This window comes from Fundulus heteroclitus, chromosome 2, assembly GCF_011125445.2.
Source record: "Fundulus heteroclitus isolate FHET01 chromosome 2, MU-UCD_Fhet_4.1, whole genome shotgun sequence".
Classification (NCBI taxonomy): Eukaryota; Metazoa; Chordata; class Actinopteri; order Cyprinodontiformes; family Fundulidae; genus Fundulus; species Fundulus heteroclitus.
The window spans coordinates 21,259,585-21,273,757 of record NC_046362.1 but is presented as its reverse complement, the minus strand read 5'-3'; the positions used below and the strand labels follow the sequence as shown (position 1 = coordinate 21,273,757).

Below are 14,173 nucleotides of genomic sequence, written 5' to 3'. Positions count from 1 at the left end.
GTATTTACTTGTACAATAAAACAATAAAACATGATGCGGTATAGAAAACATCTCTCTCTCTCTCTCTCTCTTTATCTCTCTCTCTCTCTCTCTCTTTCTTTAACTCTCTCTATCTCTCTTTAACTCTCTCTATATCTTTCTTTAACTTTCTCTATCTCTCCTCTCTATCTCTCTCTCTTTCTTTATCTCTTTATCTCTCTCTCTCTCTCTCTCTCTCTCTCTCTCTCTCTCTCTCTCTCTCTCTCTCTCTCTCTCTCTCTCTCTCTCTCTCTCTCTCTGTATGTATGTATGTATATACACGTCCAGTGTGTGACAAGTGGAGAGAATGGGAATGCTGGAATAAGTTCATGAGGTAGGTGGATTCGGTTCACACTGCACAATATGACAGCATGACCTTTAAAAATGAACCTGGTAGGTGAGGCAGAGTTCACAGGAATCTTTTTTTTTTGGCGTACACAGCTCTGTAGCGCCTACCAAAGGTGAGAAGATGGAGCATACTGTGCTTCTGAAGTCAACGCAGCCGGACTGAATATGTATTTCTCACATCACCTCAGTAAAAAAACGTGGGGGATAAGTAAAAGTGTGTGTATATATATATATATATATATATATACACATATATATATATATATATACACACATATATATATATATATATATATATATATATATATATATATATATATATATATATATATATATATATATATATATATATACACACTTTTACTTATCCCCCACGTTTTTTTACTGAGGTGATGTGAGAAATACATATTCAGTCCGGCTGCGTTGACTTCAGAAGCACAGTATGCTCCATCTTCTCACCAGTATCAGTATCTTTTGTTTTACAATGTCTAAAAAATATGGCAATTTATATGCAATATGACATAGCTAATGTGCGAGATTTTGAGAGGTACCCACCACCAAGTTCATAGCTTATATAGCCCGACTACACTGGGTTGTATTTTTACGAGAAATTAAGCCAGATGTATTTCTACTTCTTTATTGCTTTTTTCTTTTACAGGTTTTTATAGTTGTTTTTTTCAAACACAGAAATAAAAAGAACATGGTTTAAATAATTTCTAGTGCAGTATCGTTATTTAAATATTCTCTTATTAAAGTCAATATTTTCACACCTATGCAAAATAAAAATAAAAAAAGCATCTTTCACAGCTATTATAATTTGATGTTTCTTACTTTTTGTTGGATATCTTTAAATAATATATATGTTCAAATGAGTTGAATGAATGCTGTCATAACTTAAATGTTAAATTTTATCAGGAACTAACTAGTTAACTTTCTGTGTCATTAATGTTTAAGTGCATTTCCTTGGCTTTTGCTCTTTGTGCAATAAACAGGAGATATCTATTTTAAAAGGAAACTTGTATGAAGTATTACATCTCTTATAAATGAAATGCTGCAATTTTATCAAATTGAGATTTTAGAGTACTATCAGCATTCCTTCTTTTTCATTGTATATATATATATATATATATATATATATATATATATATATATATATATATGGTCAATAATGTAACAGGTATTTGTACGTTTTTATTGAATATTTTGCTAGTTTTATTTAATGAATTTATAGGTATATTTTTAGGTTTTTTAAAAGTCTGAAAGTGGAAACCTCCAGGTCGATAGATGGCAGTAATAGGACGCGAAAAAGGACGCGAAAAAAAGTCTTCTGTTTTCTAAAGATGGCGGCTCCCACATGTAAACATGCGACATGAGACGTGGTAGTTAGCGGCGCTTTTAGCAAAACCTTAATTTGTGACGCCGGGTTATGCCCATACTAGCAGGTTGGCAGCTAAGCGTAGTGTTGAGTTATTAATAAGCCAGCCCTCGGTTTATTAGAGTTTTACAGAGCGGATAGTTAGGATTTCGCTTCCAGCACTGAGCCATGCCTGCGCAAACCATTTTCGTGGCTTCTCTGCCAGGATCGGCAACAAACGAACGCCTTGAGGAAATATTCTCCGAAATCGGTCCAGTGAAACAATGCTTCGTGGTTAGAGAAAAAGGTGCTTTCATTTTCATATTACTGTTACATATCTGACACGGGCTTGACTTTCATCAATTTAAATTACCATTGACTTTAAATTTGCACGAATATCCCATTAATGCCTGTTTTAATTTCCTTCATCTAAACCAGGAACAGAGAAATGTCGGGGATTTGGCTTCGTCACTTATTCCATGGAAGAAGATGCACAGCGGGCCTTGAAAGAAGTAAAAGAATACGACGGGAAAAAGCTCTCCCTCTCGGTGGCTAAAAAGAAAATTAGAGAGAAAAAGAAAACAGGTTTGTATACAAAGAAGAAGAATAAAACAAACAGCTTGACAAATAGATTGTTTTCAGTCAGTTTCATCGCTTCACGTCATTGTATTTTGCAGAGAAAGAGGCAGCATCAGCACCATCCCAGGAGGAGCAGGAAACCAGAGACCCCAAGAAAAAAATATCCAAACATGGCAGACTTGTCATAAGGAATCTGAGTTTTAAGGTATAGAGCCTGCTGTTTGCTGATGATTCGCTATTACATTCAAGTAAACGTGCATATAAACTTCCACCACCTGAATTCCTGCATGGACATTAATGTACTTATTATACACCTTAGCATCATCTTGCACATGTTGACACTGGATAGCAGTAAAACCACGACACGGTGCATTTTGAGTTGCGTTTTCTACAAATGTTGTCGTTAATCTGTTTGGAAAATGGAACTTGGGCATCAGTTCATAAGACAGGGACCACGGAAGAAACAAGTAGTGCCAGCAGCTTGAATGCGAGTTCATCAAGTAGCAATTTACATGTGGATCCGGTGGACATGAGGAGGAAAAAGTGAAAAGAAAAGTTGTGTGTTGCCAGTAGCTTGGAGGCTGGCACCCAGGGATTTGAAAGCACTTCGTGAGGGGCCCTGTCTACTTTTAATTTGGTCCAGTGATGGGGGAAAAAAAAAGGTACAATTCTGGCACAATTGACTGTTCTGATGCGACTCTGACCTGCATCGTTACTCTGTATTAACGTTCCCTTTTCTCCACACAACCGTGCCATCAGGATAACTTTTTTTATCAGGGCAGAGAAGTGGTTGTGTAAAACATGGCATAAGTGAATATAAGCGGCTGAAAGTCCCAAGTTTTCTAAAAAAAAAATAATCAGCCAGACTTTAACTGCACTGCGATTTAGCTGTTCAAGTAAATTCACAGGTGGTTTGAGCCTAAAAAGTCACTTAAAGCCAATGGCACATGTGGTTGGAAGGGAGTTCATTATACTGAGATACTGTCTGTTATTTGGCACAGACACTCATAAAATAAAGAGTCTGCTGGAGCTAATTATTGTGGGTAAACATTTAGAAAGACAGTGGTTATTGGTCTTATTTAAAAAAAAAAAAAAAGCAATCTGTGGATCTGGCTTGTGCAAAATACCCAAACAGCACCTGTCGTAGCCTCATTGGTCCGGCGGTTGACTCTAAAGCTGTTTTTTTGCTGCTGCACCTTGTACAATTTTATTTATCCTTGGGTTATATATTCCTGTAAAGCCAATATTCAAATGGCTTTAAGTCCCCGGGACAAAATAGTTTGGAACAGACAGAATATTGTTGATGGCTGAGGGGAAAATCTGTTTTATCCACCTGTTTACATTCAGACATCTGACCTACTTTTGCTACAAATCCAGATCCTTGGAGAAAAATGTTCTGTTTAGACAATGAGCAGCCATACATCCATTACATCCAATACGTTTTCTGTTTATGACAATAGGCACTTTGATTCCAGACGACACATCATTATCCTTATATGACGTTGACTTTGGAAAGTGCCTTGAGATGACATGTTTCATGAATTGGCGCTATATACATAAAATTTAATTGAATATGCTAGTGCCTTTTATGTTTTAGGCTTTTTTGTGTCAGGTCTTTTTAAATCACTTTGCTGCTTTGAATACTAAATGGAAATTAACATTTAATTTTGATATATATTATCTGGTATTTTAGGTTAGTTAGCTTTGAATTATATTCGCCCTTTAAGAATGATATTATTCTCTTGGACCCTATCCTTAATTTATCTGTTTACAAACCGATACTTGCCTTTTAGCCCACTAATTTTGTGTACTGATTTCAAATGTTATCATTTATCGTCTTGATTTACTCTTGTTATTTGCATTTGTTTATCATTTTTAAAAATGGTCCATAACTAATTTCACTGAATGCTGTACTGCTAAACCTATGCGTGTTTTGTAATATACATAGTTGCATACATGTTATGAAAAAGTGTCTTGAACCTTAAATCCTAAATTTTGCTAATATATGTCTCATGTTGCAGTGCACAGAAAGTGACCTAAAAGAAGCATTTGAAAAGTTTGGCACTGTTGTGGAGGCCAGTATACCCCTGAAACCTGGTACTTATTTTGTTCTTAATGCACACATAAGCTTTACCTAACGCTGCAGGAATACTTTTTTGTGTTTTTGTGTTTTTTTTTTTTAAAAAAATATATAGATATGTTTTCATATGTAATTTTATTTTCTCATAGATGGAAAGAAGCGCGGATTTGCCTTTGTCCAGTTTAAAAATATATCAGCCGCCACAAAGGCACTTCAAGCTCTAAACCTGAAAGAGATAAAAGGTCAGAAAGCAGGACAGTTTTTCTAGTTTTTGCATAATTCAGGTTTTTATCAATGTGTAGCCCATCATTTTTATTTTCTTATCTTCACAGGTCGGCAGGTAGCGGTTGACTGGGCTTTGCCAAAAGAAAAGTATATTGCTGCACAGCAGACTTTAAGTTCAGGTGAAGACATGCACTCAGTGGTTACCTAATTTATACTGGTATGGCTTTGTAACAAAAATACGTTTGCAACTGTCATACACCAAGTTTCTTAGCACAACTTTTTTTTATGATAAAAAGATTCACTACTTTCACTGGAGAAACATAGTAACTATTGATTTTGTTTGAATGCATTTAGTTTTTTCCTTTCTTTTTGCAACAGCTTGAAGGTGTAGCAAGGACCTGATTATGTGTGTTAGTTATAAACTGGAACTATAGTATTGTCAAGCTCTATTATTGGTTAGAAGTGTAACCTATTGCAAGCACATTAAGGCGATTTGTAAAGGGCCTTTAATAATAAAAAGCCAATCTGGATTGGTGCTATGTAGGTCTCTATGACATGTAGTTATTTATGTTTTACAAATTCTATTTAGTTTTAAAAAAAAACAATTTTGTTCTGTTTTTGTTTTTCTGGCTTGCATTGTTTTACAATGTCAACACACACAACTACCAAAAAAAAAAAAAAAACACTACAAAAACACAGATTAGTTTAAGAGTAAAGTAAACTTTAAATTCAGTCTAAAACTGATGAGGGTTAAAATCCAGATTTGTTGGATCATCTAAAGGTTTTCCTTGGCCTATGATACAGTTTAGTGTAATCTGAGCCTCTGTATGAAATGTTTAGTAACCTTTCAGACTCACATCTTTTAATAAGACTAGACAAAAACATTTTTGCAAAAATATTGCAAATTTTATCTCTTGTTTTTGTCCTCTCTTGTGCTATGAAGAACAGTACGTACAAAAGTTATACTTTAAAAGTCAATTTTGAAGTTGTTTTTTAATGAAAATGTTACAATTCAACCACTTGTTACGAAGATTTAGAAAATCTGGGAATGTTGTGATCAGTGCTATTTATTATATCCCCAGCTCTAGTTTTAATGGTGTTTGGTGTTCTTTATTAGGGAATAAAGTTGCAGAGGAGGCCGATGCAAAAACAGGAAGCGATTCTGAGGATGAAGAGGAAGAGGAAGAAGAAAGGAAACCATCAGCTGAGAAGAAAAAGTGTGATTCTTATGCTTACGTATTTTTTTTTGATGACGTCGTTCTGCTCTTGTGTGTTGAAATGTTGCTGACGCTGCTAATACTTTTACAGCAGTGGGTTAAAGGCAACTGCAGAGCAAGCAAAGGCTCCTGAGTCAAGCGATGAAGATGATATTGAAGAGGAGGATGATGGTGATGATGAAGAAACTGAGGAAGACGATGATGATGAGGAGGAGAAGAGATGAAGGAAGAGGAGGAGGAAGAGGAGGATGATGATGAGGATGATGATGATGATGATGATGATGATGATGATGATGGCCTTGATTCAGATGACGATTACGATGAGAGTGAAGATGATGAGAAAGAGGAAGGAATCTCATCAGGTTTAAATTAATTTTATTTTTATTGTTTTGCCATTGTGCTTATTGTATTTCTTATTTTTATATTTCTCTTTTTTTGTCTTTGATAAAAGCATAATCTTAACATCTGTTTTATTCTCTAGGTCCAAAACAAATGTCAAAGAAACGTTTACCGTCAGATGTGCAAGAGGGCCGAACAGTTTTCATCAGGTGGGCTCATTTTTCATTTATTTTGCTCCTCCCTTGTTCATGGGACAGCTTCACCCATCAGCTACAGATAAAACCAGATTTTTAAATACTGTTAAAAAAAATGCTTTAACTTTTTTCTCTCACTAACATTAATTCAGACTAAAACTTTCTTTTCTTTATGTGTGTCTTTCTGCTTGAGGTGTTGCCTTACAATCTATCCACTGGCGCGCTTATGTTTAACTCCCAAAGCCATGGCATTGTCGTTGTCATCTGGGCTTTCTCAAATTATTTAAAGACATAATGATTTTTATTTCCTTCTCATTATTTTGGCCTATAGCAAATGCAAATAAATGTGGGTGTCCTAACTGGCCTAAAACAGGAACTATTCAGTCTGCTTTAATGTCAGATATTGAGGGGAAAAAATGTGGTTCTTTATAAAGTATGTAAATATTTGGTTTCAGCTGTATGTCTCCAAACACTTCTACACATTTATCATATCATCATTTTTAAATGCTGGCATTTAGGAACTTGTCTTTTGACACTGATGAGGAGGGTCTGGAAGAAGTTCTTCTACAGTTTGGAGAGCTTAAATATGTAAAGATTGTTCTCCACCCAGACACACAGCATTCAAAAGGTCAGGAAAAAGTCATCAATTTATTGCCCTCCTTTCTCTGTGGAGGCGTTTACTTATTTGTATCTTTTACAGGTCTTGCATTTGCTCAGTTTCAAACTAAAGAGGCAGCAGACAGCTGCATAGCTGCAGCCCAAGATGAGACAGAGGTAAAACAAAAAAGTAATCTGTCATGTATAAATTTTTATAAAGAATAATGCATTTTCTTTCTGTGTTTAATGTGATTATTGGTCCAGTTTTAGGATATAAGTTGATGTTGCTGTTATATTTTCTGTAGAATGGCGGAATCCGTGTGGATGGCAGAAAGCTGATAATTGTTGCAGCAGTGAGCAGAGAAGATGCTGTGAAACTGAAGGTTGACAAGAAAAAAGTAGACACAGGCAGCAGGAACCTGTACCTGGCCAGAGAGGGATGTGAGTGTTTCCGCCTGTTTGTCTTTCTGAACATTGCACATCTAAGCTAGAGATACACCCATCAGATTTGTAGCAGATTTACGATCTCCAGGTTGTTGTAAAGCTTTAACCTGCAGCTACCAATTTTGTCCGATTTATAGATTATCTTTAAGAGCTCTTAGAACAATGACAATCTTTTTTTCTAGCCCTCCAGTGGTGAGCAGTCATTGACAAATTACTCAATATTTTTAATAGAGGCAATGCTACGTTGTGTGTGAGAAACCATTCAGTATAATGTTGGGTTTAATTTTTTAATTTTTTTAATACTCCTTTTTTAGTATTTGGTTATTAAATAGTTAACTTTGGGGCTCTAAGTGTATTTTGTCTTTATTTTTGGTTTTAACTTTTCTATACCACATAAAAATATCATGTCTATGTTTAGTATCCTTTTTTTCAAAACAACTAATATGTTGTAGGTCCTTGTTTTATTCTCTTTTTCATCCAAATCTAGTCCTTTAATGTATAGGACCCAGAAATACACTTATGTCACCAAATACTTTCTGCACAAAATACACTTTTTATTGCAAATATGCTTAAAAAATATTTTAGACACAATGTGTGTGTAGACATACATTTAAAATGCGAACAAATAGTTAAAATTAAAATTCTTCTTCTTCAAAATATACTGGATAAAGATAAGAACATAGCCAAAAATAAGTTCTTAGAAAATCAGTTTTTGATAAGTATGAATTTAAGATAAAGGGGGAACAAAAGGCTTAATTGTGTTTTTATTATTTTTTAGTTTTCCTGTGGTCGACTTCTGACCTGGCAGTTTTTGGGAATTGTTTTTATTTTAATGCACCCCCATTATTGGATTAACTGACACCAGTGGCCCATGTGACCTCATCTCTTGTAACACATACACGTCAGCATAATAATAGATCCCCAAGGGTAAAATGAAGAAGAGATGATTTTGGCGTTCACTTTTCTAGTGAGAGTTAACCTTTTCTATTAGCAATTAGCACAGGTCAAAACATATATTTCCCATAGAAAATAATTCTTCGCCCAAACTTTAAGATTTATCAAAGGGTGCCAACATTTTCAAATCAACCATATTTTATAGCAAAGTTTGAAAGTGCAAGAGGATAAAACAGAACTCTTTTACTGCAGCGTGTTCCTGCTCACTCTTGCTCTCTTCGTTTTCATTTGTAAATGTTCTTATTGATAATGGCTAAATGTCAGTGTTCTTCCCTCAGTAACAGCCTCCACACCGAAGAGTGTTGTTACTGGGACCTGGTATGGCTTGTGTGTAGGGCATTTACTGACAGACAGAATATCAGACATAAATAAATTTCTGATCAGGCGGTCAAGGCCGATTTAGCTGAAATCTGCTGATTTAGAAAGCCAGTTGATTTCTCTGTGTCTTGAATACAATTTTGAGGAAGCATTATCTTAATGTCTCCGTCAAATTTTAGTTGAGTTTTAAATCTATATTTCGATATTGTCTTCCTTCAAACCTTTAGTGGTCCGTGCAGGAACAAAGGCAGCAGAGGGTGTATCTGAGGCAGATCTTGCCAAAAGACTCAGAGTGAGTACCTTTAGTTTTGAACAGTTTGAATAGTCTTGGAATTTCAGGGCACGATCCCTTGACCTTGCATTAATCGTTCAAGTAACTCCTATTTTGACTCACAAGTGGTTTTGCCTTTTGTTTTAGTTTGAAGAAATAAAGAGAGCCAAGCTCCGGGACATGAACATATTTGTGTCGAAAAACCGCCTTTGCGTCCATAACCTGCCGAAATCCGTCGACAATAAAAAACTAAAAGCACTCTGCCTTAAAGCTCTAAATGGCATCAAAGGAGTTCGGATCACAGAGGTAAGACTGCACTACCACGGGTGACACATTTTTCTGGAACTTTCCTCCGGGAGATTTTTTTAGATGTATTTATGGATTGGGGCAGCCATTAAATTGAAATAAAATGTAAGCATGTAAACATTTTTTTTTTATGATGTTTATTTTAATGTTTGTTTGTCTCCTCCCTCTTCCTGTAGTGTCGAGTCATGTATGACAGGAAGCCAGAGAAAGGCCAAGTGATGGGTCAGTCTCTAGGCTACGGTTTTGTTCAGCTCCAGGACCACGAGCAGGCTCTCGCCACTCTGCGTTACCTTAACAACAACCCCAACATCTTTGGCCCTCACAAGGTACACTTTTACTATAGTTAATCTTGAAGTTAAAATCATTATCTGGAAGTTTTATTATTACTACACTACTGCATAACTTTTACTTTATTAGGAGCATCTCAGTGTGTTGTAACATAAAAATTTGCGAGGGTGTACTACCCACAAGGATGGGCACAAATAGTTTATTATTCACAAGAAATGAGTTTTGTCTCAATCTTTGTTTCCTCTGAGCCAGAGAAGCTCTGGGTCAAAGTTATCCAAAATAACTTTTAAAAATAATTTTTTATTCCTTTTTCTTTTCTTTTTGCAGAGACCCATCGTTGAGTTCTCCCTGGAGGACACCAGAAAGCTCAAACTCAAAGAAATGCAAAAACAGAGAAATAAAGTTCGTAAACATATTTGTTTCTTACAATGTTTTTTGTTACAACTTTAAATTCCTGAAACGGGATTGTTAATTTTTATTCATAAATATAATTTTGTCAAAGGTTTATGTTTTTTTTTTTTTTTTTTTTTTTATCTTATCAGGATTTCATCCAAAATCGACCTGTAAAAGGACCAGTGAACAAGTCCCAGATAGGTTCAGACACCAAAAGACCAAAGTCGGGTGGAGATAAAGGCCAGTCCTCGTCGCAGCCGACAGGAAAGGAGAAAGGTAGAAAGGATCTTGCCTCACCTAATGCATTTGACTTTTTTCCACCATATATTAAGAGCTTAGACAGAATGGTGCGACATGTGTTCTGATGTTTTGCTCTTCTACAACAACTCATGTATGATGTGCTTAAAAGATTGGCAAAGGCAAGCTAGTTCTTCTAAAAAGAAAGTACACCCTCTTTCATTTATTGGGTTTTCCATAGACTGCAAGGTGCCCAGTTACTGTGACATCAAAACATGATGAAAGTAAGTTGTGAAACATGCGTTCTACTCTACTTTGGTCCCCTTTGTCCAAAGGACATTAATCCTGGAATCCCCGTTCATTAAGTTGAAAGGTTGCAAGTTGTGCTAACCTCGCAAACCAGATTGATACTGTGTAGCACCCAGTTTAGTTCTGCACATGATCAAGCTGGGACTGCTCCCATTGAATGCATTCAGGGAATGTAGGGGCGTCCAAAAGAACTTTCCGATGTGATCTGGTGAAGCGACACCTAGTGCCCGTCTACCAAAGCTTGGTTTTTGGCCAATCACGGTATCAAATGAAAATGTTGCAAGCAGCAGGCTTGAAACCGCAACGTGTTATGCTGGAAAAGGTAAGCTTATTTGTATAGACACTCGGGACAATCGTGGATTCTAAATAGAAGATTGAGAAAACGCTTTCTTCGGGGAGTCCCTCGAAACAAGCAGTACACATACATACCTATATTTAGTCTTTTTCAAGCTGTTGTGTTACAAACTCTTAAGACTTGTTAACCGATGCCTGTAGAGTCTGAGGTGGAGTTACTCTACCTCTACAACTTTAGGGGATGATCAAATATTTAAGTGCATTTTATTCAACACCCCTGACTGCCTTTCTCCCTTGTAAAGGGAGTTTGGGGCAGGCGAGTAGCTGACCGTTTTATGTTGTGCTCAAACATCGCCAACATCAAGCCTTTCAAGCAAACAAATGATGCTTAAACTGGTTGTGGGCGAGTAAAGCGTGGTGGCCGTTGACCCTGGACTGATAGCTTAGCAAATATTTTCACAAAGTTTGTGTTTTTTTTAAATTTCTACATAACTAAGCTTAAATAAAGATTGAGAGAATTGATGGGGGAAAAAAAAATAGACATTGTTAGTCTGAGTTTCTGCTGTTATTTACTAACAAGGGCTTTCTCTTCCCCCTGTAACAGTGACCACAGAAGGGCAAAATAAAAACTATTCAGGTTTTCTGACCAAACGTGAGATTGAACATGTCGAGTTGCAAAATGGAAAGAAACGAAGGAAGGTTCTGCCTTTACCCTCCCATCGTGGACCCAAGATCAGGTACCGTTTCACCGTTATTCCCGTGTCCGCAAAGTGACATTTCCTTCATCTCGGTTTTATAAATTTGAACAGCTTTCATGATACTATACACATAGCAAGCTTTTGTTTGACACTGCAGTGAATATATATTTCTGTCACAGTTTTTCTTACTTTGTCCTCTTGCAGAATGCGGGACAAAGGGAAGCAGCAGGTCCCCCCCGCCAAGAAAGCAAAGCCTGCACCTAAAAAGAACACGCGCCAAAGACAACTAATTGAAAAGCCTACTCAGGCCAGGAAACAGGTTTGGAAATCCTATCCCAGTTCTTCTAGAGGATTGCCCACATGTTCTTTTAATATGTGATCATCACTCACAGATTTCTTTTTTTTTTTTTTCTTTTTTTTGTCACATTTCAAATCATCCTTTAAATTATAATATTGAATACAGATAACCTGAGTAAATACAAAAGGCAGTTACTAATTCCGATTTCATTCATTGCCATCTTATCAATCTTGAAATGGGTACAAAGCCCTTTCTAAGACGTTTGGATTCAAACTTGGAGCATTAATCTACAACTGGAGAAAAACATGCAGCAGTGGTAAACCCTACTAGGAGAGGCCAGTCAACCAAAACAAGTCCAACAATTTAACCAGGAGGTCGAAAAAGCAACCCGAACAACATCTAAACCTCTGTAGACTTGCCTCAAAGTCCATCAAGAGACTGAGCTAAATGGCCTCCATGGGAGAGTTCCAAGGCCAGAACCAGTGCTGACCCAAAAGAACAGAAAGGCTCGTCTCACCCTTGCCAAACAATATTTTGATGATCCCCAAGACTTTTGGGGAAATATTTTGTCGACTGATGAAACTCAGGTGGGCCACTCTGAAAGGTGTGGGTCATGTTTTTCATCTCACCTGAGACCAACGCAGCATTTGAGAAATAAACTGTCAAACTGAGTGTGACAAAAAAAAAAAGCAAAAACAGAAGAAATCTGTTTCACAAAATAATATATGCAGATAGATACATTGTTAAATATCAGACAACCTCTCAATCACAAATATTTGACAGAGTTGAAGGGTTTATGGGCAAAAATGAATGTTTAGTCTAAATTTGTGTTTGTTCTTGACATTAGAGCTGCAGGTAGACACAGTTTGTCCTGTCTCCCGTTCTATTCACTGTCACATCGTTGTTTTGTTTTCAGAAGTTTAAGAGTGCTAAGAAACCGTTCCAGAGCAGGGGCGGAGACCGTTTCGATTCCTTGGTGGAGCAGTACAAGAGAAAACTGATGGGCGGCAATGACAAGAACACCTCCATGAAAAGAAACAAGTGGTTTGATAGTTAAATCTGCTAGTGTGGAAGAAAGGATGCGAAGCTTGAGATATACCATGCAAAATACCATCAAGGGGGATTTCCGAACAGATATATTTTTTAAAGAATTGTGGTAAATTGTACAGGTTAATAACTGTGTGAGACTGTCATTTACAGATTTAAAGTTTTTTTCCTTTGTGCCCGATTTCAGCATCTTTCTTTTATTTAAATTTTTTTTAAAGGGGGTTGTGTTTTTCTGTGTATCATTGCTTATTATGTGCCGTTTTTTCTTGTCCCATATTTTACAGATGTCTGGTTATATTTGAAGTCTTTTAACTCAATTACATAAAAGTTAAGTACACTCAAAACACTTTTTCACTTCATTATGACTTTTCTCAACAAATTTGTACAAATTACACAACGCTAAAAAGTAGGAAAAGGTTAAATATTTATTTGCAGTTTTTCGTAAAAACAAAAGTCGTACGCATTGTACAAAAATACTCCAACATTTGTCTTATTGTTTACCCATTTTGCCACAGTTGTAAATATTGCACAAAGATAAAAGTTCCACTTTATTCCTTCTGTGCTTTTGGTTCGCAAACAAACCCCCCGGCTTCAGTTTAGGTTTCAGGAGTTTCCAGGAGTGACGGTTCTTATGTCATTTCATCTGGTACCACTCACCAAAACTGCTGATTCAGCGTTTGGACTACATCTCTCATTGAGAGCTTGTTAGTTACTCAACAGTCTGTCCATATAACAAACACATTGCAATGTGCGCGAAGGATAGATTAAATAGGTTTAAAATTACCCCAAATATAATTTAAAATACATGAAATAAATATATTAATATGTAAAAAAACATGCAATTCTTTTATAAAATAAATTCAAAATGTATTGTAAAATTCCACCTCACTCAAAGTGCGAGTGCGGACGTCATAATTCTTGTGCAAATGTTTGATATTTTGGCCTCAAAGATGACTTTTCAGCAAGATTCAATAGTGTCAAATTTGTCCTGGAGCAGTTTGAGGATCTCCTTCACTCCATGGAGAGCCTCCAAGCTCACTGCCTCAACATGGTGCTCTGGGTCCTGTTCCCATACGTTCTGGAGGTGTTGCAGCCGGCTTGGAACTATGAGCTCTGGGTTTGGTGCCGCGCAGTTCGTCAGTTTTTGGATGATGGTGTTGGTCAGATTGAAGATGTCAGTTTTGACTTGGAGAACATCCAGGAAATTTTCAGAGATGAGATTGTTGTAACCGTCCAGGGCGGCCACTATGGGCGTAAATTGCTGTAGTTCCACAGGAGGAGTGACTGTCAAGCCGGGAAGAGTCTGCAACAGATAACAATAAGAGCGTATTTAAGTCACAAGCAAGCTAATTTATTTAAGCTTCA

The 14,173-nt window shown here is 36.6% G+C and overlaps 1 protein-coding gene across 1 annotated transcript; it reads left to right on the top strand.

The window, feature by feature from the left end:
- The first annotated feature begins 1,681 nt into the window (after positions 1-1,681).
- On the top strand, positions 1,682-13,359 carry rbm28 (RNA binding motif protein 28). Its single transcript, XM_036150503.1, is given in 21 exon segments — positions 1,682-2,027; positions 2,159-2,305; positions 2,398-2,504; positions 4,321-4,396; positions 4,529-4,621; positions 4,712-4,783; positions 5,722-5,821; positions 5,913-6,051; positions 6,054-6,183; positions 6,303-6,369; positions 6,873-6,982; positions 7,055-7,128; positions 7,257-7,392; positions 8,895-8,959; positions 9,086-9,244; positions 9,421-9,570; positions 9,860-9,934; positions 10,075-10,201; positions 11,370-11,502; positions 11,668-11,782; positions 12,678-13,359. Coding segments are annotated over 21 exon segments (2,334 nt in total). The 5' UTR covers positions 1,682-1,909; the 3' UTR covers positions 12,819-13,359.
- The last annotated feature ends 814 nt before the right edge of the window (positions 13,360-14,173 follow it).